The sequence below is a fragment of the Macadamia integrifolia genome, unplaced genomic scaffold (assembly GCF_013358625.1).
Source record: "Macadamia integrifolia cultivar HAES 741 unplaced genomic scaffold, SCU_Mint_v3 scaffold2154, whole genome shotgun sequence".
NCBI classification, from domain to species: Eukaryota; Viridiplantae; Streptophyta; class Magnoliopsida; order Proteales; family Proteaceae; genus Macadamia; species Macadamia integrifolia.
This window is the reverse complement of record NW_024868544.1, coordinates 179,214-202,023: the sequence shown is the minus strand read 5'-3', so window position 1 is coordinate 202,023 and position 22,810 is coordinate 179,214. Positions and strand designations below refer to the sequence as shown.

At 37.7% G+C, this 22,810-nt stretch overlaps 1 protein-coding gene across 1 annotated transcript; it reads right to left on the bottom strand.

Annotated features, from left to right (window-relative positions):
• Positions 1–7,206: 7,206 nt before the first annotated feature.
• LOC122065933 (nodulation receptor kinase-like) lies at positions 7,207–21,905 on the bottom strand. Its single transcript, XM_042629760.1, has 10 exons — positions 21,804–21,905; positions 17,515–17,654; positions 17,319–17,393; positions 17,032–17,207; positions 12,555–12,781; positions 12,140–12,266; positions 11,989–12,057; positions 11,109–11,298; positions 10,129–10,267; positions 7,207–7,740 (listed from the first exon to the last, which is right to left on the bottom strand). The coding sequence occupies exons 1-10, from the start codon at positions 21,903–21,905 to the stop codon at positions 7,483–7,485; spliced, it is 1,503 nt and encodes a 500-aa protein (XP_042485694.1). The 3' UTR covers positions 7,207–7,482.
• Between the last annotated feature and the right edge of the window lie 905 nt (positions 21,906–22,810).

Below are 22,810 nucleotides of genomic sequence, written 5' to 3'. Positions count from 1 at the left end.
GTTGTGGCTTATGGGGAGTGGAGATGCCCGGTAAAGAGGAATGATATATATATATATATTTTTTTATAAAAACAGAAAAATTTATAAAAATTATAAAAGAGAACATACATCATGGTAAATTATTGGGGAAATTGTTGGGGAAGGGATTGAAATTCTCTTTTTGCGAACAGAACCCCAAAAACCACTAGTTTTAAGGAGGTAATTACATCACCACGTGGTGATTTAAGATGGAGACTCAGTTTAATAAAAAAAAGTTGAATATCCAAAAAAGGGAACTTCATGAATAGGCCAAGAGTAATTCTTGTTAGTTAGTAATAAAATCTTGGAGAGGTTCTGAATCACTCCAAATGTCCTACGTTGCTATGCTTCTTTCTTCACGTGCTTCACTCCCATGAACAACCCTCATAAGTATTTCAATGGTGTTTCAATGCTTTGCCAGGAGATGGATTGAGTTCTTTTTAAGGTGTCCTTGTGAAAAATGGATCGCTCAGGGAAGTATTTAGAGGAGAGGATCTTGACCCATAGAGCATCTTGTTTAGTTAATAAACGCCATCCCAACTTGAGGAGGGGGGCAAGATTTTGAGTTTCAGACTTTCTGATACCCAAATCACCCAAAGAATTTGGTTTACAAATTTTGTGCCATCCAATGAGATGAGATTTATTTGAAGAATTTATGTTACTATTTCAGAAATATAAATATACAGAATTCATTTCCTGCATATTTGTTTTAGGAGGGCAAAGAAAGATATTGAATATGAAGGAACAGAGGAAAGTGCAGATTGAATCAAGACAAATCAGCCGGTAGAAGAAAGCAGGTTTGCTTTCTACATACCAAATTTTTTTTTACCTATTGTCCAAAGGGTAAATAGGAGTGATATGATCCAATTGAAAGAGCTAAAAGAGCTAGGAGCATACTCAAAATGACTAATAAAAAAGTAGTGAGAAATGACAAGCATAATTTGGATCTTGTCTTAAGTATAACCTAGATAGAACTGATTGAAGGGCAATGATCAATATAGTCAGACCTATTTAATTGAGAATTTTTCCTAACTTGCTGGTGTTGTACTCCTTTCCTTTTAACTTTTTAATTTTAATTTTATTTTTTGCATAGATCCATGTAACCCACATCATGAAATTAGGATAAGGCTGAATTTTTTGTTGTTGAAGTGGAAATGGGTTGAACTAATTGATCCATGTAGCCGAACTTATTAAATTAAGATAAGTCTTTGGAAAAAAAAAAAAAGAAATCAGAATTTCAGAAAGTGAAATTGGGACCAAACTCAAATAAATCAAATGTCTAATTGAAATCGATGAGTTCTAATCTCTTGTACGGCTCTGGTCCAGTCAAGATTGAGCTCAATCAACTAGAAAATGAGGTCAGAGGTGAGAGATTCTTAATTTCTTCCCCCCCCCCCTCTCTTGTGTGATCAGATGATTCCTACTTGTTTGATTCTGTTTTATCTTTTTTTTTTTCCCAGTTATTTATTGTACTCTCTATTTGATTCTGAAATTGTCTTTTTTTTTGTTGAAGTTTTGATATTTGTGAGTAAATAAATGCTAAAAATGGATTTTTTTTTCTCTAATTTGTGAGCAGAAAAGTACATCTTAAAGGGTTCTCTGAGTGTAATTTTTGGTTTTCTTCCTGGAGTTTTCTGTCCTCTCTGCAAATTCATTGATGTTTCTACATTTACACATCTTTAAAATTTTCTTATTTAACATTTTAACATATATATATATATATATTTTTTTTTTTTTTTCTTTTGACCAATTCTTTCCACCCCTATTTCGTTTATTTTGTGTAATCCTATTTTGTATGTGTTTTGAGAAAATTCGTGTCTAGTTTTTGAGCTTTTTGTGAAGAACTATTTAATAAAACTTTCGCAACTGGAGGATCTAGGAGGGGCAAATGTACATAACTTTACTCCCTACAGAAAAAGGACGGGTGGTCGATCATAATTTTTTCTTTTTCTAACGATGGGTAGTCAGGCTGAATCTACAGGCTTATACTGACCCCACAACCTCATGAACACTGGGTCATATCGGGGTTGAATGAGAATCATTCAACTTTCACTGAAAGTAGTGAAGAGCACTAAACACCCCATCTTGAGTGGTTCTAAAGAGATAAGAGGAGTCGAACTCAAAACAACACGCTTACTGTGGTGAAGATCCCTTGCCAACTCTAACCCCTGGGGTTGTCGGTAATCATTTCTCTATGCTATAGAGTTCAATAATCATTCCTTATACATGCTGGTTTATTTGCCTGTACTCATTGGCTGGTTGGAGTTTGTTTGGCATCTAAATGGAAAAGAAAGCAGTTGATAGTCCAACTGTACAATTCAGTTGATTGTGGTCATTTTTACATGTTTGCAGGTATGGAGAGGGAATTGGGAGGCACAGGGAGGCAGTGAGTGGCAGTGAGTATCTGACGACTTGGGTGCATGTCGGGTCCTTTCGCAGCTGTTGGATCCTCACTGCCACTCACTGCCAGCCGCAGCAGATTTAAGTTCAGGAGATGCACATGCAGAAATCAAGGAAGTAAGGAACTCTGAACTCTTCAAAGAAAAGGCAGTTGGAAAGGTAATTAAAGTACTGTGAGGTTTGGATTTTGTTTGTAAGAAAAATAATGAACACCAGCTTAATCTCTCAACCTCTTGCTTTACTATGCTTGTAATGCGTTCCACTAATCTGGTAGGACAGGTTCATGGAACTAACCCACAGGACAGGGTAGCAGTGAATTAGCTTAGGACAGAAAATGGAAAGGTCAAGATCTCCCAAAACCAGTCAACTAAAATTTTGATTGAGTGCTGGCCTAAGGCTGCTGAACTTGTGGCCAAAAGATCTTCAAGAAACCAATGGTTAGATAGTTCGAAGTACTAGGATGTGTTAGGATGAAGCATTGTTCATTAAGTGTGGCACCTACAGTTAAAGTTGAAAGACTAAGTTTGGAACAATAACTGACGGATGACTTAGAAATACATAATATATCACACGTCTCTGTTGTAGGAAATTTGATGTATGCTTATGTCTATACAAGGCTTGATATTGCCTTCGTATTAAGAGTATTGGGAAGGTTCTGGAAAAATATGAATATGCCACATTGAATAGTGGAAAATAGAGTGCTAAGATATCTTTAGGGCACTAGGATTGCATGCTCACATGTAGAAGTATTGATAATTTAGAGCTGATTGGATATTCAGAATCAGATAATTTGGATGTGGATATACTGGAAATCCACTTTGGGATACATTATTTTACTTACTGGAGGAGCAGTATCTTGTAAGGGTGTAAAGGAACCAAAGACTACATGGCTAATATGTATTATCTATTAGCATGTTATGAGGCTAACTCTCAGGCACCATGGCTAATACGTATCGTCTATGACAATACTATGATAGTTCGCTTCTCTAACAACACTTGCTTTTTGAGTTGATATAGACACATTGAGATAAAGTATTTTGTTGTTAAAGATGTTTGGGAACATCAAGAGCTATAAGACATGTTGGTATCAAGGAAATGATTGTTGACCCTTTCACAGAAGGGCTTTTGCCCAAGGTATTTGTGGATCATATGGGATTATGTAAATCATCATGTATCTGAATGTTTTAACAAAAAAATTGCAATTTATAGTTGATGTCTCCTTTTTTTTATTTTTATTGAAATGACAGACTCAAATTATGACAAAAGGAAATTAAGTTTTTTTTTTTTTAATTGAGATAACAGACTCTAATTATGACAAAAAGACAATTAAGTTTTGGACTCTGAATTGACCATGGGATATGGTTAATTCCATACAGTTGAAGCTTACTACATAAAGATTCATTTTGAAAGGGTGGCTTTTCATAATACATGAAAGAGAGTATTTTACATACTGGACATGTACCGCCATGATTTATGGGTTAGATTCTTTTAAACATAAAGTAGTCCATAAAGATTGAGCATAGTTGTTACAATTTTTTTTTTTTTGTTAACCAAGGTGTCCGGGTCACCTTACGCGCACCTCGACAAATCCTCAGAGAGAATCGAACTTGAAACTGTGCGCCTATCCATGTAATCCCCAATTCACCCTAACCATCTTGACAACCCACAGATGGCTGCATAGTTGTTACAATATGGTCATACATGAAGTTTGTAATTCAAGACAATTTTACTATGTGGCCCAAATAATCACATCAACCATGCATTAGTTGAGTCCCACTAGTGTTTGAATGACTAAAATGCGGGATTAGTTATCACTTCAGCGGTTATAACCATCTACCTTGATGAAAGGGGGTAGTGGGGTGGTTATCTTTAAGGGGTAAGGGGTAAGTGGGTCTTGGCTTTGCACGGTGAAGTAATAGAGTTACCATCAATCTCTGTGAGTCTGATACAAATTGTGCAGAATTCAAAAATGTAGAAATCCACAAAAAGTAAATTCTAACTATTAAGAAAAGGAGACATCCTAAACCATGAGAATTCATCCAAACTGACACTAATTGGAAAATTGTTTCTGGTAGGTAGGTTGATTGGATCTTGCATTGGGCTTTAGAATTTCACCCAAGGAGAGCCTTGTGTCCAAACTTAGCCACATTTCTAGTGCATATGTATGAATTTCAATGAGGAATTTTGAGAAAGGAAGGGTAGCTTAATGTGAAATATATGAAGATAGATAAAACATTACAAAGGATATGAATAGTTAGAAATAAAATATCATCTTGACATAGATCCAAAATTAGCCTAATAAAGTGTATTTGAACTATTACACATTCTGCAAGAGAACAATGGTTGCCAATGTTGATCATCTAAGGTTATTTGATTTTATTCAAGTTACTGATCGTCAATGTTTCTCGTTAACTATAAATCGATATTTGTACTTTTTTTTTTTTGCTAATGATGGGTATCCAAGCCTTCGGCTTGACTAGTCCCATGGGTCCATATTGACCTCACAACCATATGGATAGGGTCATGCCGGGATTGAATGAGAACTATTCAACTTTCACCGAAAACAGTGAAAAACACTTAACACCCTGTATGAGTAGCATCAGGGAGGTAAGAGGAGTTGAACTCAAAACCACAGGCTTCGTGAGGCGAAGGTCCCTTGCCAACTCGATAACCCTGTCTGCGAGATCTTCATTAAAGATAAGTAGTTGCTCCATGAAGAGGCAGAATATACCTCAACCCCATCAAAGCAACACTACATCGCCATTTTTTTCCTCTGTAAACAATGGAATGGTGTTCTCTTCATCCTTCCTATCTTTTCGAGGTTCATTTCAAAAAGATCAGCAAGATCGCCATAGTTTCAAGGATTCAGATTTCCATTGGGGGTTCTAAGGAAGCTCATTTGGTCTCAGAGTTTTGCTTCAGGAATTCAATGCGTGTGTTCTAAGAACCAGAAACCTCTCTTGGGCTAGTTACCTTTGTTAATATTGAATTCAAAAGACCGATCTGATGAGAGGAGGGTGTTCCTAGGTTTTATTAGGAAAGGATTTCTCATTATAATCAGTGTGAGATCAACGCTCAGCTTCACATGTAGGTGGCTCAGAAGACTCAAAACCACCATACACATGGACGAAGAATGTAACCTACTTTGATACTACGTAATATTCAATCTAAAAGCTCAAACTATTGGGTGTGTAAGGATAATAGTCCCACATCGATTGTGAATGAAAAATCCCTTCACTAATAACTTTGTAAAAAAAACCTCTAGACCGGTCTTTTGACTTGGAAATTTTTATGGTATTGGAGTGGGTGTTCTATATACATATTTCTATCCTACCTACATGTGAGAGAAAGTGTCAGTAGAATAATCCCACATCGGCTTCCCTTGAGGCTCTCTACCATTCATAGGTGTGATTTCTCCTGCCTCACCGTTCGAGCTTGTGAATTAGATATTAAAATACCTATCAAGCCAACGGACCCAGACAAACAATACTGGCGACATTCAGACGTCCTCTAATAGAGGATCATCACATTTTATGCAAGCACTTTCTTGTCAAGAATCAACTAATCCATTTGGGAAGCACACGAACTCCAAATCTTGCCATGTGTTTATTTTTAAAGTTGGTGAAAAGAAATTGGTGCAAACCAAGCATCGGTGCACTTGAGAAGAGTACATCAAGTGACCAACCCTCAGGTAGGTACTCTCCGAGCACAAAAGGTGTGGACATACTTTCTTTTTCAAATAAATCCTATCATTTACATGGATAGTGATGACTCTTGAAAATGAAATAATAATGTTACTTTTATACGATTCTAAAAATATGTTTTTAACCTTACTTAAATAATTTTTGGACTTGTTACTTTTATACTATTCTAAAAATATTTTTTAACCTTACTTAAAATAATTTTTGGAAATAAGATAAAAGGCAATCAAAAGAAAATTACAATTATTCACTTCACCACCTCATGACAAGAAGGTGCAGGTCTTTGTGAATAACTGAAATTCCATATATAACAACACTATGGAAGCAACTAATTTAATTGGCAAAAGTTCATTTAGATGGCTCGTCATGATAAGGTTCTTAGAATGGTCCCAACCACATGTACAGTCGATCTTAGCCAGCTGACCATTGGGTTATTTTACACCTTATGGATTAGCCGCGAATCAAAATTCATACTCAAATCCAATAAAATATTTACTCATTTATAGCCATGCTTGAATTTTTCAGCCATGTTTGTCCATGCACCCTCAGCAGTACCCAGATTTTGAAAGCTTTTATTTTGCCACTTGGCTAATACCATTTGGGCTGAAACTTGACATGTAACCTTAGGACCTTGGGCGCGATCTGTCCACAAAATTTGAGTTCAACTGATCTGTCACATGGCAGATATTTGGGTCGTCATGAGAAGCTTATCATGATGGGCTGTCCTGGATAACATTGGCAAATTAATTTCTTACCTAGATAACATTGTCAACTACAAGTTCTTAATATTCCTTTCTGGACAGTGGCATTCTCACAAACTCAAACCACCCACACCCTGTTCGGAAGCTCCCTCCACCTTCTACAGAAAAAGCATGGTATGTTGCTTTGAAAAAAAAAAAAAAATTGAGAAAGAAAAGGTCTTACAGAAGCTGCACTAGTTCAGATGATTTATGCTCCCCAAACTGGATTCTGAATGGGATAAGCACTAATTTTTCTGTTTCCAGATAAACTTTATTGAACACTAGCCTAACTAAAAAATAGGAGCAAGGGGGGAACTGGTGACTCCAGAGCCCAGGAAATGGAACACTGAAATCTCAATTTTTCTGCTGTTTGCATTAGCTCAAGCGTCAAGAACATAAAAGTGAAGTTTCATCCTTTTCAGTGGCCTTTGGAGCTGTACATATTTTTGCTTATTTTAAAACTTCAAATGAGATAGAACTCACCAGCTCATATTGGCAAAATGCTTAATCTGGACATCCATATATCAATCTGTAAGTCTTCTCACCACCTATCTTGGTTGTGGAGAAGCCAAGGCCTGAGAGATGGGCAGACGTTCTGTTGGGAGTGAGAGTGGTGGAAAGAATCATATCTTCTCTATATGGAAACGATTAGAACCTCCTAAGTTGGTGGATTTCAAGTTTTCAGATGTATTCTTCTCCATAATTAGGGCATCCTCCAGTTCTCGGACAACATCTGCCATGCATGGTCGGTAGGCCGAGTGGGACTCGGTGCATGCCAATGCTACCTCAATCACTTTCCACATAGACTCTGCATGATATCCTGCTTTTATGGCTGGATCTACAATATCTTCAATTCTTGAATACATGATGAATGATTTGGCCTGTATGCACTCTTCACTAATTAAGTTTGTATCTTCAGAAAAAAAAAGTTTAAAATTAAAGATCACGAAAATATCAAAGCATTATAAGACCACTCCTTTTAAGACTTCATGTCAAATGCTACTAACAAAATATGTGTCAAAACTCATAGTGTGAATACATTAATGACTTTGGTAACATACAAGGACAATTCACTTATGGAATTTTCCTGTGATACTATTCACTTTGGTGTGACTATTCTAGCTTCTTTTAGGAATGAACACTTTCTCATATAATAATTGGATGTAAGGCAGGACAGATTCAAAATCCTGCAGGTAATGTAACTCGAGGCAAGAGAAACCTTAGGTTCAAGTATTGCCCTTTTGCACCAAAATATCAATAATCATAGAGTTTCTGAGCTTGCAATTAAAACCTCAATTATAACAATTCAAAACAGCGAAAAAGGAGTAGAATTTATGAAGTACAAAAGGATAACCACCACTTAGCAGTTAGCTCCAACCACATACTCTTTTAGTGTTAGCTACCCTAGGCTATCACACAGCTCCAACTGTATGAAGAGTGAAGTACAGAAATATTTTGGCTTTCAATTGCATTCAATAAACAAAATCATCATGAACATGCTTGGAAGTCTTTTTGCCGTTTTAGGCTTGCAATACTATCAGATATTAGAAATTGCTCACTTACTAATCCTTTATAGTTGCATTAAGACCTGCTAAGAACTTGAACATAGAGTTATAAGGTACAAAAATCCAACTAGGCTACTCAGCCAATTTGAAACATACATTCTAATTTTGTATCTAAAATTTGAACTTATTAATTTGACTCAAACACAAATTCAGAAAATCTAGTGAGTACTTAACCCATTTTCCAAACAAAAGAAAATAAATTTCATAACTAGACTCTAAGCCAATATTTGAATAAAGCTCCCAACATAGAAATTGGCTGCAGCTTGAACACTTGCTCATAATTTGGCCATGACATTCCAAAAACAGCACAGATTTGTTGGAGAGAGAACTGAAGAAGACTCAAAACAGGAACAAGATCATTCCAAATGAACAACCTTTGACCTTCCACGAATAATCCCAAGGAGTAGTGATGAATGGCCCAAAAAACAGCTCAAAGTAAGAACACGTACCCACAACAAAGAATGATCCAATACTGGGCCGAATTAGCTATGGTGACATAATTTTATTCTTCCTTTTCCACTTGCACATCTCAACTCCCACAGAAGAGAAAATACTATTGCTCAGTGTGCAGGTGCTCCCATATGTAGGTTCTTCATGGTCAATGGGTTTTCAATAGAGGTCCACAGAATCTCAAAGACTTTTATAACTTTCTAGATTGGCAACCTCAATAGAATTTAAGGCCCAAGATTTATTGGAAATATTCCATGAGATCCCAAGTTAAGTTGCACTATTGCAACATGTTGGTCAGGGGTTCTAAACTTGGAAACAGCCTCTCCAACGAAGCATGGCGTAAGGCTGCATACACAATGCCCCTCCAAGATCTCGCTGTAGTTAGAACCTTGTGCATTGGGTATGACCTTTTTTTTTTTTTCCATGAGATCCCAAGTAATAATTCAAAATTTCTTGGAAATATCCATTTTTGAATCCATAAAGTTATCCTTATTGAAGCCACAGCATTTTCCACCACCACCACCAAATCCTCTTGACAGGTTATTCAACTCACTTTATCTGACTCCCTTCCGAGATATCCCATTGCAGCCTGTCATTTTCTGGTACTCCTTATTCTACCCCATAAAAAACTTCGCAGAGCACTGACAAAACTCTTTCAATCTCTCTTCCATCATCTACTACCACCTTCTTGACTTCTAATTTGGAACCAGAGTTTTGTTTCCTGTTCTGTTTCCATTTTATGCACAAAACTGCCATTGCCACCATTTTGAGCCATTCAACCTTTATTTTTGACTCCTCATATGCCTAATTAAGAAACCATGATTGCACTTTCTTATTGACTGTTTCATTTCACACATAGATTGGTAGTTCTTTCAGTTTTCCTGCATCATGATTTTATTTGTATAATGTTCTTATATACTATGTGAGTGTGGATATAAAAGTTCTTGCATTTCATGTTAGAGTAACAATATATTTTCTTTTTTGCACAGAAGAAATTGTTAAACCTGACCTATAAGTCGGGATCATTGCAATATGGGCTCATATTGGCACTGGTGTTTGCTAACCTATCCAAATTCTCATCAGATAATTTTGAGATATAATTGAGCTGCAAACATGACTTGTAGGAAATTTATTGGCGAGGCATAACTTGCCAAATAGCTTGAGCAGTTACAAGCTCCTTTCCTCTTAACACAAATATAAATAAGTCATTTAGTTTTAGAACGTAGAAATGATAAGCACAAATTAGGGCCATACCCATTCAACTAAGCTCCACTCATTATGTGGCCGTTCTGTATTGAGAGGCTCCCGGCCAGTTAAAATTTCTAGAAGCACCACACCAAAACTGAAGACGTCAATGTTTGCTGAGAACTGAGCTGTCTGTGCTTTATAGCACCTGCCAAAAAAAAAAAAAAAAGAGATAAAAAACCAGAGCATGATCTGCAACTCTCTCTCTCTTAAAAGTTGTTTAGAAGTTCTCATCATTAAGGAAAAATGTTTTCCACACAGGCACCAATGAGAGTTAGTCTCAGCGTGTCATTTCTTGCCATGTGGAGGGCTGTGCTAGCCAATCCAACTGTCAAATACCTAGGGAAAGTGGGAAACCTTGAGTTACATTCCAACTGTTTAATTGATAGGGTACCATTTGGGATGGCACTCTCTCAACCTCACAACTAAACTCAATTATGCGGAATCATGTACCAGATCTTTTCTCAACCATCCAAACGTTGAATAAAATTGACCCGTGACTTATATCATGGGATATAATTATTTTGGGGTCACAATTACCACATGAATAGAGGCTGATGTCAGAAACAGGCCCAGAAGTTTAAGGTCCCAATTGGCAGATAAAAGATGTTAGAGGGAGCCCATGTGGAGTAGAAGTCTCTATGGTGCCTCTGTAGATAAGTTGCTACATTTATCCAAAGAAAAAAAAAATCTAGTGTTCAATTTTCTTTCAGACAATTAGCAAAACCAAACATCTGACACCAAGAAACAGGATCATTTCTAACTATACAAATTTAAGAGAGATTCAAGATTTTAAAGGAACGGGTGAAAGATTGCGAGCAACATAATAACCATAGGAAAGTAGAAAATTCAAACAATTATTCCAGTAATTGAAGTTGAAAATAATTGAGCAATTGTCTTTTATTTTTATTTTATTTTATTTTCCTGTTTCGCTCAGATAGAAAAGGAAAACTGAGTCTTGAGCTTAAGGAAGAAAGATCTGAACTTACTCTGGGTCCATGTATCCAGCTGTCCCTCTTACTTCCAAAGGAGTTCCATTATGCCCTTCTTGAGGGGCACATTCTGAAAAGCCAAAGTCCGCCAACTTGGCACACATATTATGATCCAAAAGAATGTTGCTTGACTTTACATCCCCATGTACAACATAGCGGCCAGAAAACGTGTGCAGATACACTAGACCTGAAGATGATCAGAAAAAATTGAATTTTGGACTAATTTTTATAATCTAATCAATGTTAAATACCCTACACTAAACTGTTTTCTAGATTCCAAAGGTTTACATGTAAAGAATTAAGAGTCGCAATACTTTTTTATTATTGATACTGCATCCATAGAGATTATCATTATCTAGCCAATCATCTTTAAGAACCTTGGCTGAACTTCAGACCACTTGACCTGTTTTAGGATAATAATCAGACTACAACTAGAGCATTCAATAGAATTCAAGAAACATTCACAATACAAATGTGCAATTCATGTAGGCTATAGGTTTATTCCCCTGGTATAAAACTGAATTTTCAATTTTGTTGACATTCAAGGTTCCCGTTTGTTTTAAAACTGCATTATTTTTTAGGAGATTTGAATCTTCAAAGCACCGTATATACTAACCCCATCTAGAGATAAACTTTACTTCATATATGCATTACTGTTCTTCATCAAGTCATGTTGGAAATAACAAGATAAATGGAGAAATACTGTGCTCCAGACCCAACCTTGACATCTCCAACAAATATTCAAAATTCTCATTGTCATGAATATTATGTTGTCATTAAAAGATGTAATTTGTTCTCTGCAATTTTTTTTTCTCACATTTTTTTGGTAAATTAAATATAAGAAATCAACAAGAGTGTGAATATGGATGTTACTTGCCTCGAGCAGTACCAAGTGCAATGGACAGTCTTGTTGGCCAGTCAAGTGTTTTTTGTTTTGCTGTTTCCCCTATGGAAGAAAAAATGTTAATCTCAAAAACTAAGAATAACAGTTAAGATCTACAAAAAGGCTCTGACAGTTAATGGACTACCGTAGAGGTTATCATGTAAAGAGCCATTGGACATGAAGGAATAAACAAGAATCAGTTGGTCACTTTCAGAACAGTAGCCCAGAAGCGGAACCAAATTCTCATGCTGAATAGCAGAGAGAAGTTTTAACTGCAAAATAAGTACATATTAATGGATGTTAAACACCTCTGAACACATTAAGCATGATACCTGTATTTGTGGTTTAACCCATCTAAACTATAGTCCAGAAGTTTTTATGAAAATCATCATTCTTTTAGTTTTATAAACTTCCATGATAATTACATCTGTTATATCAAACACTAATATAAAAGTAGAACGTTCAGTATATTATTAAAACATAATCATTTTCTTCTTAGGAAATCATACTCGGTTAGTTCAAATAAAAGACAAAAAGTGATTGTAAATGAACAATTCTACCTCATTGTCAAATTCACCACACCCCTGAGTTGAGGATGCTGAGCGAACCTTCACAGCCACTTCTTGACCATCAGGTAGAATACCATAATAAACAGATCCGAAACCTCCTCCACCTATTAAGGTTTTGTAGTTACTGGTGGAAGTTTTAATGCATTTCAGAGTGAAAGTCTGTATAGATGTAGATGTCGGAGAAAATTCTTCCGAGCTGGGCAGAGAAAATATTTGATCTGCATTTGACAGGAAAAAATTGTTGAGGAAACATGGGCAAATGATTAATAGAAATATAACTAGAGCTCATATGTATTTCAGTATATGGATCCATACTCATGAATCATAGACCATAGTTTAGATCACCCTCGACTCCCAGAATATGTAGATGTTACATGCCTTTATAACCATGTTGTTACTACTGATTTGTGAAGAAACACAAAGTATGACAAATTTTCATTAAGAAAAAATGGTGATAATGTATTATGATGGTGGGGGTGTTGGGAATGAAAAGAGGATGATGTAGTTGACCAACCATATAGATTGGCAATACCATGTTAGTAAAAGGTCTTCAAAGTGGAATAAACAAAGCATCACAATCCAATTGCAGAGTGGGTTATGGACAATTAGCCAGAGCTGAACAACATACATACCCACATATCCATACACTGTGAATGGTACTTTTCTATCCATTCATGCATGGAACTATACACATCGAAGGGGATAGAGAGGGGAAAAAGGGACTGCTGCAGGGACCAAAAAAAAAAAAAAACTGAATATGGTTCGATCAACTATAAAGGGAATACAAGGGAACATAGTACCATGAAGACAAATCATTACCATTTAACTAACTAGTCATTCAAGAGGTAGTATCTAGTGGACAGATTTTCCTATTGTCTGCAATAGCATCCCCAAGGTTTGAGGAAAAAAATGTAAAAAATCTGGACTATGTCTGTTTCATAGTCCAATGTTGAATGTGTTAATTTCAGATTTTGCAGTTTTTAATTCCTTTTTGGGGCTATTAGTTTCATGCAATGATAGATGTGCCCCCAGTGGAGACAAATAGTTCGACCTTCATCAAAGTAGAGGTTTATTCAATAATGTTCTCATCAACATATTCTTGTACCTAGTTTCATAACAGTGATATGGACTCGGAAAGTTCTGAATCTCTGTCCCCATGTATGATCCTTATGTTTTAATAGAAAAAATCATATGGTGATATGAACTAGCTGAGTCTACTATAAAGTTCTCAGAACTCTACTTTGTAGCATATCTGGGTCATCTTCAAAGAGATATTGTTAAGATATTTTTGGCATGAGCATTACATTCCAAATAAGGTAGATTGAATCATGAAACTCTATTAGGAGTCTAAACAGAAATGGTGTTTGAAGGGCATCTTGGAAGGAGAAGGAATGAATTAAGTTTGTTTATGTGGACGATCTCCTGTTTACCAGTCAACCATAAGGTTGCCCTTCAAAGTGGATTCTTTCCCACCTTGTCCATTTAGTTTCATTTATTTATTTCATTATCAAGCTTCATTGTTGTACCAACTCGTATGAGAGCAGGTCTGTAGGAGTGCAAAAAATGCCAGAGTCCAACAATGGAGATAATGGACAATAAGGTAGTGAGACACAAACCAATGGTTAGAGAACATGGAGAGATGCTCAAGTCTGTCATGAACTCTTTGACATTTTTGAAAACACCCAATTTTTCAAAAAACAAAGGAGAGAGCCAAGAAATTGAACCAGTTAGATTTTGTCCACCAATTGGAGGTTATAAAAAGAGGCCAATCACAGGTTATAAACTGCAGGGACTGATCCAGGCTCATCAGACAAATTTGGATTTTCCTCAAGGTGACGAATTTAATCCTGCTGGTTGAATTTACTGGGCTGAGTAGTTCCTTTATTTTCTGAGAACTTCCAACGATTAGAAGGTAATCAGTGCTTCATCTAGTATGGAAAGGGATGCTAACCTTGATTAAAGAGGTATGGTTATTTCAAGGAAGCTTGGAGAAGGAAAGGCTGTTTGAATATGGCTTCACATGTGATCCTTAGAATGCAGCTATTGGCTTGCTTTGTTCCGAGGGAAAATTTGTACATCAACACCAGCAAACAGATGGAGCATTGTGTGAACAACATGACAGTACAGTTCCCATAAGCATTCATCATCATCCACTGGAATCAAAGCTTGACTTGATTAACTGTTAGTTATAATGACTATTGAAATTGTAAGGAGGAATACAACTGTAGGAGGCAAACAACTACTCCGTCAGAAGCAGATTTGTCAGATGGTACACAGTGGTGTTTACTTGACTTTGAGGACAGGGTAAATTTCAGGAAGAGAGGGTCTTAGGGCATTGCTCTTTAGCAAATCAGGTCATTTGTAATGAAATACTGTCCTAAATATTTTGGTAGGTGTCTCAGATATTACAAATAAGGTAGATGTACTTTAAGATATTTAGTACGACTCGATTAGGGCCCTTAGGAGGAAACAATAGTCACCACAGATAATATAGATGGCCATGTAGAAAGAAGGATTAAGTTGCTCAGTTGGAAAATTTCTGACCAAAGATATCTTCTAGTAGGTATGCCCCACTCAAAGCAGATTCTCAGCCATGAGTTTATAATTTAGGGAGAAGCAATTTTTTATATACTGAAATGCTGCTTTAGGTCATGACCATATTGTTTGGGAGTGAACAGAAAACTATCAATCCAAAAAAAGCAGAATCTCAATTGATTCTGAACTCAAGATGCATCTAATCCTTTTTCCATCTTTCGATAAATTCTGTGCTGTAAGAATGCTTGTCAAACGACTTTAGTCATACATAAGATATTGTATTGTGTCATATAGAATGAATTCCATACATGTCATCATAACTCTACTGCACTTTTGCAAAGTTTTTTTTTTTTTGGTGGGTGATCTATAGTTGTCATTGTAGTGGCTTGACCAAAAACTAAACAGTCTTCAGTACCTGTTATTTGGTGACTGCTTCTGCTATTTCACCCCAGTTTGCTACTTGTAAATTTTTTTCCCCTAAAAAAAAGGTCTTACTTGATGGTGTGTGTTTCAGTTTGAGTGGCGTGATTCAAGGTTTATATGGGTTCCTTTCTACTGGAATTGCAACCGGTTGATGCTGCTGATTATCAAGTTGGTTTTGCAAGGCTTTGTTTTAAATCTTAATTGATTCATCAGCGTGTCTGCTGGTGAGGTTTTGATAAGGTTGTAGCTAGTCCAGGATGCAGTTGGTCAGGGTTGTGTTTGTTGGCGTTCTTTTCCTTTCTTTTCTTTTGTTCGAGTGTGAAACGATTTCCAAAGTACGTCACATACTTTTTCTACTAACCTAAAGCCTCTCCTTCAGTTTGACAAAAAGAATGTGTTTTCCAAGGGAGATTGAATGAGAAAGTTTACATGACAGTGCCACCAGGGTTATCATTTCTTTGTGGAAAGGAAGTACATCAATTGAGGGCCTTTTATTGTCCAAACTATCACCTGGGCCCTGGTAGAGGGTATTTGGGTACCAAGAAGGTCGAAACTGTTTTTCATATCGCTTTGTCCTTTTTCTTCCTCTGTACTTTTTGTAAACTCTGTATCTAATAATTTGATACCAGAAACCTTACAATCCAGAGGACGATCCACTTCAAGTGGGTTCCTCAGACCACACGGCTAACTTCAACAGCCATATGGTCAGATAAAAGGTCACAGGAAAGCTCACTTGGAGGCAGCATATAGGATTCTTAGATATCTCAACTCATCCCCTAGCAAAAGCCTTTACTCAGAGAATGGTCAGCTAAATAATGGAGGCATATTATGATGAAAACTGAACCAGGTCTATATCTAACGGGTGATCCAATTTGATAAATTAACTTTTGTTGAAGAGAATCTTGTAATCTAGAGAAGCATGTGCAACATCGGTTGCAATATCCAGTGCAAAATCTGATTTCAGCTACATGGTTTATACAACATCTAAGAATTTTTGTCTGAAACTATCCTGAAGGTATTGGGCTTGATGTTTTGCAAAACAACAAGGTAACAATTATTATCACAGTATCACACAAACAAGTTCAGCATGATAAGACTAGCTGCAAAGAAATTGATAAGTTAATTAATTTTAAGCTGAGGAAAGGATTGATTTGTACTCCTTATATGAATATTGGTGACCTACCATCTGACATTCTCACCAAAGGTATTACAAATTTCATAGTTTACATTATTTAGGGAAGCAAAAATTGAGAATGTGTGACAACCATGCCTCAACTTGAGGGCTGTAGATGTGTGTTTTAGTATTTTTAAAGCATATAGGAGAAATTGCTTATGTTTTGGATCATTCTTTTCTATAATGAGGGGCTCAATGGTCTAATACATGCACTCTGTTAAGACTTAAGAGACATGCACTCTTTTGTTCATTTCTATTTCTCTCTCCCCTTCTTCTCTATATATCACAATCTAACAAGTTTCTAGAGGCCTCTTAATAGAGGATTAATCAACTCACTTTTTGTCTTCAGGCTTTTTCCTCGATCTAATCTTCCCCGACCCATCAATCTTCGTTTGTTGTACATGAAGATGATGCCGGCAGCAACTGCAAATAGGAGGCAGCCCCCTGTGACACCAAATATGATAATTTGTTGCACTGAAAGTGAAGAACCTCCTTCAACACAGATTCCAAGGCTAAAACATAGACATTAAAAGATCAGATCATAAAGATAAAATATGAGCATTTCAAAAGTCCAAACTGTTAATATTGTTTGTAACATTTCTAGGAATTCGCATCATTCATACTCTGAGGTAAGATTTGGGTGGTTCAATAATCCAGAAGGAAGAGCGTTGCTGAGTTGAAGGTTGCATCCAAAATACCTAAAAAGCACATCATATAATATTTTACTGACTCCAGGAGGTTCCCAACTAAATCCTTATTCATATGAAGCATTCACATTTTTATAAACAAGGGGAACAGAAACAAGATGTGCCAACTTACAATTTTGTTAAATAAGGAAGCGAGGAAAAAGATTCGGGAATTGAACCAATAAGTTCATTATTCCTTACATCCCTGCACTCGACATCAAATTGAAGTAAGTGAAACAACAAATGCCAATGAAGTTTACCACATAAGATAAACTATGTTTCAAGATTATGCACATTACATGCTGATTAGATCATAAAGGTGATCGAGCCACAAAACGGATTGCAGAGAGATATAAAATTTGAATTGGATTAATGTGACATTTAGAGAGTGTATTGACAGAATAGAATGATAATTAGTGAGAAGGCTAGTGTGATTTCTTAGTTCAGAGGCACGTGTTTAAATTTAGTGTGTAACAACTGTTGTTTTATGGTTGTCCTTGTTGGCAACTCGGCCACGTGGCGGTGATGACGTGGCCAGTTTGGGTGACGTGGATGAAAATGATGACATGGCAGTGTCCAGTATCACCGATGAGATAACAGAGCAGCTTGGTATGCATGGAGTGGTTTAATACACCATTAATAGGTGGTGCGGGTTTCTGGGTCAAATCTGGTAAAATTGACCTATTTACGATCGAGGGCATTTTCGGTAATGAAAATGACATTTTTGGAAGATCGGTTCTTCATGAAGAATATAGATTGTAATTTTCCTAGTCCAGTGCATTTGATTTCGTCACATTCCGATACTGTATGAAGAAGTTACGGCATTTATGGAAGTCAAGGGCAGTTTCGGCATTGAAGATGAATTTTTTAAAGGAAGCGTTCTACATGTAACAATACGACAAAAATACAATCTTTCCAACGGTTCTGATTTCATCGTATTCCGATTCTGTATGAGAAAGATACGTCATTGGAAAGGTGTAGGGGCATTTTGGTCTTTTTACATGGATGATTCAGATGATTGAGTCTTCCGAAAAGTCGTAGAGCATCCAGTTACGATTCCAACACACTTCATTTCATCTCGATCGGATATCGTATGAAAAAGTTATAAGCGTTTCCGTAAAGTCGGTTCGAAAATCCAAACCGAAAATCCATCAGTTGCTCTCGGTGTTGGGTGGATTTTTCGGAATTTATTTTTGAAATTCGAAGGGCTTTTGTGTAATTTAAAGATTTTGAAGGTCTGAGTTGCAAGGGGTCTTTAAGCACTGAAACATATGGAGGCAGGGGCTTGATTGTAATAAAGAGGAGTCAAGGGAAGTGAAATGGACGGCCAAGATTCGACCACGTAGGCTTGATGCCCATCCAAAGGCTGCTGAGATTTTGGTGTGATATGGACGAGATAGATGCTTGCGCGTAGGATTTGATTGGTTAGGTGCATAATTCTTGATGCACTGGCGCTACACTTTATCAAGGTATGTTAGTGTGTTTCGTGTGAGTATAGAAGATATAAAGAAGATTCCAATCTTAATGATCTAATGAAATCTGATTAAAGCCATCATGGAGGATTCGGATCCAATGGTCGATATGCATTTCTCTTTTGTGAGTGGGAGACAAGCTCCCTTAAAATCCGGAAAAGCAACCAATCATAGATCGACAACACTTCTGACGATGTCAGCGCCTACGTCATGATGACGTCATCAAGATTCAAATCTAACGGTTTGGATCTGTTGTCCGTTGGTTTAATCGGACGGCTTGGATTATAAGATCTCGTATATGAGATCTACGGTCAGATCTCACCCCTGTTGCGCGCGCCGCCGGTGTAGCCTACGCCACCCGTACGAAGATTCCATTTCGGGCTATCTCATTGCTCCAACTTCAAAAGGTCATATCTCCCTCATTTTAAGTCGGATTTGAGTGATTCAAGTTGGAGATTCTTCATCTCTCCGAGCTCTACACATCTGAGGGAAGAAATCAGGCAGAGAGGTTGCTGAGGTGGTCGGAAAAACGAGTTGAAGCTCGTGGAAGGCTAAATGTTTGAATGAAACACTTCCATCCTCTTGCACTTCATCCATAGCCACCATTAGAGGCTTAGGAAGCTGCTGGAAACCAAGGTAGCAAGTCCTATTGGTTGTTGCCAAGAGAAAAGAAAAGAAAATAGAAGAGAAGAAGAGGGAAATAGAGAAGAAGTTTTTTCCTCTCTTTGTGTGTGTGTGAATGTGAATGTGAATGCCATTGTTACTCCATGAAAGTAAAGACAAGGAGAAAAGAAAGAAGAAGAAGAAGAACCTAGAATTTGGTTCTTCTGAGTTGCTTCAAAAAACCCAAGTGCCAACCGGGGTTGAAGCATTGGCGGCACCGAGACAACGTGATTGTGGTCCGCATCAAGTGGAGATCGACATTATTGCATCTCCGACGGTTACTCCTTGCCAAGGTAACCTCACTTTTGCCAAATTTCCATTATTATAAATCATTGTAGGCAAGATGTTTGATAAAATGCCTAAGTGATAGTTGTAGTCTATTTGGGGGAAATTTACATGTATGAGTGCTTCACTATAGGGCATTGTTATAAGCCCAACTTTAGTTTATTCGTGTTCAGTGGGTGCTGGACACAGGGGCTATGTGTTCCTTGGTAGGTACAACTACCTAAACCTATTTGCCGTGGGTGCGGCCTCTCAGATCATTCTGAGAAAACTAGGGTGAAGATCTAGCCATTGTATGTCATTGGTGGAAACTGGGAATGTGTTCCCTTGGCTGTGGGTGCAGTCATAATTAGTATGAGTAAATGCTGAGCCCGACAGTGGGCATTACTCCGTGCATGTAGGCAACTGGCCGAAGCACGTATTTCTTGTGTTGTGGATGTGTATGCTCGTATTTGTATTGTGGATTGGAGTGCTTGGCTGCAGAATGGGTGTGTACATCTGGTAGACCTGACCACTTGGTGGTGCAGTGTGGATGTGCATACGACTGTGTATGTATGTGACAGTGATTACCGTGTGAGGTTTATAAGACAGCTCTGGGCAGCAATACAGGTTATGTGAGTAAGTTTCATGCAACAGTAAGAATGGTCAGTAGTATACATAGCAGCTCTGGGCAGCATCAATAGACTGTGCTATTGAAGTGAAAATAGTGATTGCCACATCAGGGGTACAGTTGGAAAGTGAAAAAATATTTGGCACACTGATTCACCCCCCCTCTCAGTGTCAATCGGGACCCAACAATTGGTATCAGAGCAAGGGCTCTAGAGGCAGCTTAAACAGCTCAGAGTGATCCGGTTGGTTGAAGATGGCATCAGGTGTTTGGTTCAGTAAGTCTACTTCTGGAGCTTCTATTTTTAATGGATCAGATTTTATCTTTTGGAGGAAGTTGATGAAGTCACATATAGGTTCATTGGGGTATGATCTATGGAGTGCAGTGGTTAATGGGAGTGTAGACTCTACTATTGACTCTAAGGTTAGAGAGATCATTTTGGATGGATTAACAGACAGTGTGAGTGTCAAAGTCAGTTCATGCATATCAGCTAAGGCGATGTGGGAGAGATTACACAACCTATATGGAGGTGAGCCAGCTATATCAGAGTCCACATTAGATGTTGAAAGCAGATGTTCAGATGAGTGCTACACTAGTGGATTTGAGTGTGTTGAGGCACATATTACTACAACTCAAGATGAAATCAATATTGATTTGAGAACACATCTGAAGGAGTGCAACTTCATTATTGCAGCATTAGAAACACAAGTCATCAATAGAGATGAGAGATGTAGAATCCTTGAAGAGGCAGCCAATGTGTTGAGAGCACAATTGTTAGAGCTTGATGCTTCTTGTATCTCACAGATGATGAAGTCCATAAATGACCCTCAGGTTATAAAATCTCTTGAAGATCAACTGAGAAAGCAAAGTGAGGTGTGTACCAGGCTTGAATCAGAGAACTTAGCCTTGAGAGAGAAAATAGATGTGCAATCTCGAGTGATTAAAAGAGGTAGTGAAATTTCAAATGATTTTAAGAAGTTAAACAAAGAATTAGAAGCAGAGATCATTTCACTACAAACACAGTTGACTGAGTTGCAGAGGAGACATTCAGCCACTCCACTTGTGGTTACAGAGATGGATAGACATCTAGCTCAGTCTGCAGAATGCCAGAGACTACCCATCATCAGCTCTAGTTCTATAACAGAGCAGGGTGAGTCATCAGGGAAAGCTATAGAGACAGTTGAGATCAGACCACAGAGACAGACTACAGGAAAAACACAGAAGAGAGCTCAGAGGAGACAAAGGAAGAGAGAGGAGAGACACAATAGTGAGATGAGATCTCCTACACATCAGGCACAATGTGGAGGTAGTCCACAAGATACAAAGAGTAGAGGTAAAGGCAAACAAACAGTCCAAATAGGGAACATAATCAGAGTTGGTGGTTATGACAGAGCTTACCAGCAGAGACCAGTTGAGTATGGCAGGTTCAACAAGTTCAATTATCAGAGACCTATGCAGATGGTTCCCAGGCAGAGTCAGATGGCTCCCACCAATAGACATAATGCTTCACCTAGTTTGCATAGACAATTACCAATGATGCAGTCATATTTTCATGGGTATTGTCACAGGTGCAGTGAGTATGGACATAGGAGAGCAGAGTGTATATCTAGACTAGACTCCAGCTATGAAGGGAGGATTCCTATAGCACCACTGGGTAGACAACTAGTAGAATGTCTTAGATGCCACCATCATGGACATTGGGCCAAGCATTGCAAGGCAGTGCTCTCCCCTCAGCTTGTACAAGAGGAGAGAGACTATCAGATCTCTAGAACCAGAAAGTTAAGAAGTGGTTGTAGAAGGCAAGTCAATGAAAGACATTATAAGAAGCATCAGTCACAATCTAGTGGTGAGTCTCAGGTGGCTTTGTATAGTGTATGGAAAGTGAAGGATATACAAAAGGCTGAGACAACAGTAAACAGAATCTGGAAAACAAAGGGAGATGTCAGTTCTACAGTTGTGCAGAAAAGATTCAGAAAGGGAAGACCATCAGTTGGAAAGGTAAAAGAGAGGTCTACAATTGGGTTGGTTGGACAGAGGCAGAGACTGAAGAAGACAGTAAGTGAGCAGAAAGAAAAACAGAGTAGTAGGAAAGCTTCTGGTGAGAAGCAAATGCATAGGACCAATGCAAGTGGTCAGTTAGTCTGGAGAGAGAAGCACATAGAGGTGTGTGCAGTCACAGTCATCACCCTCCCACCACCTAGACAAGGTATAGGAGTGGGCACACCTCTCAGGCACTAGGTGTACTCTGGTGCACAAGAATGGGGGAGCTCACTAGATGGATATTAGTGCCCCCAGCAGGACTTAGATTATGACAGTAAAGTTCCTGCAATAGTGCTTGGATTAGAGACATCAGTTGAAACTTAGTGTAGTCCTCTTGAGTATTTGCATCTTAATGGAGCAATCAC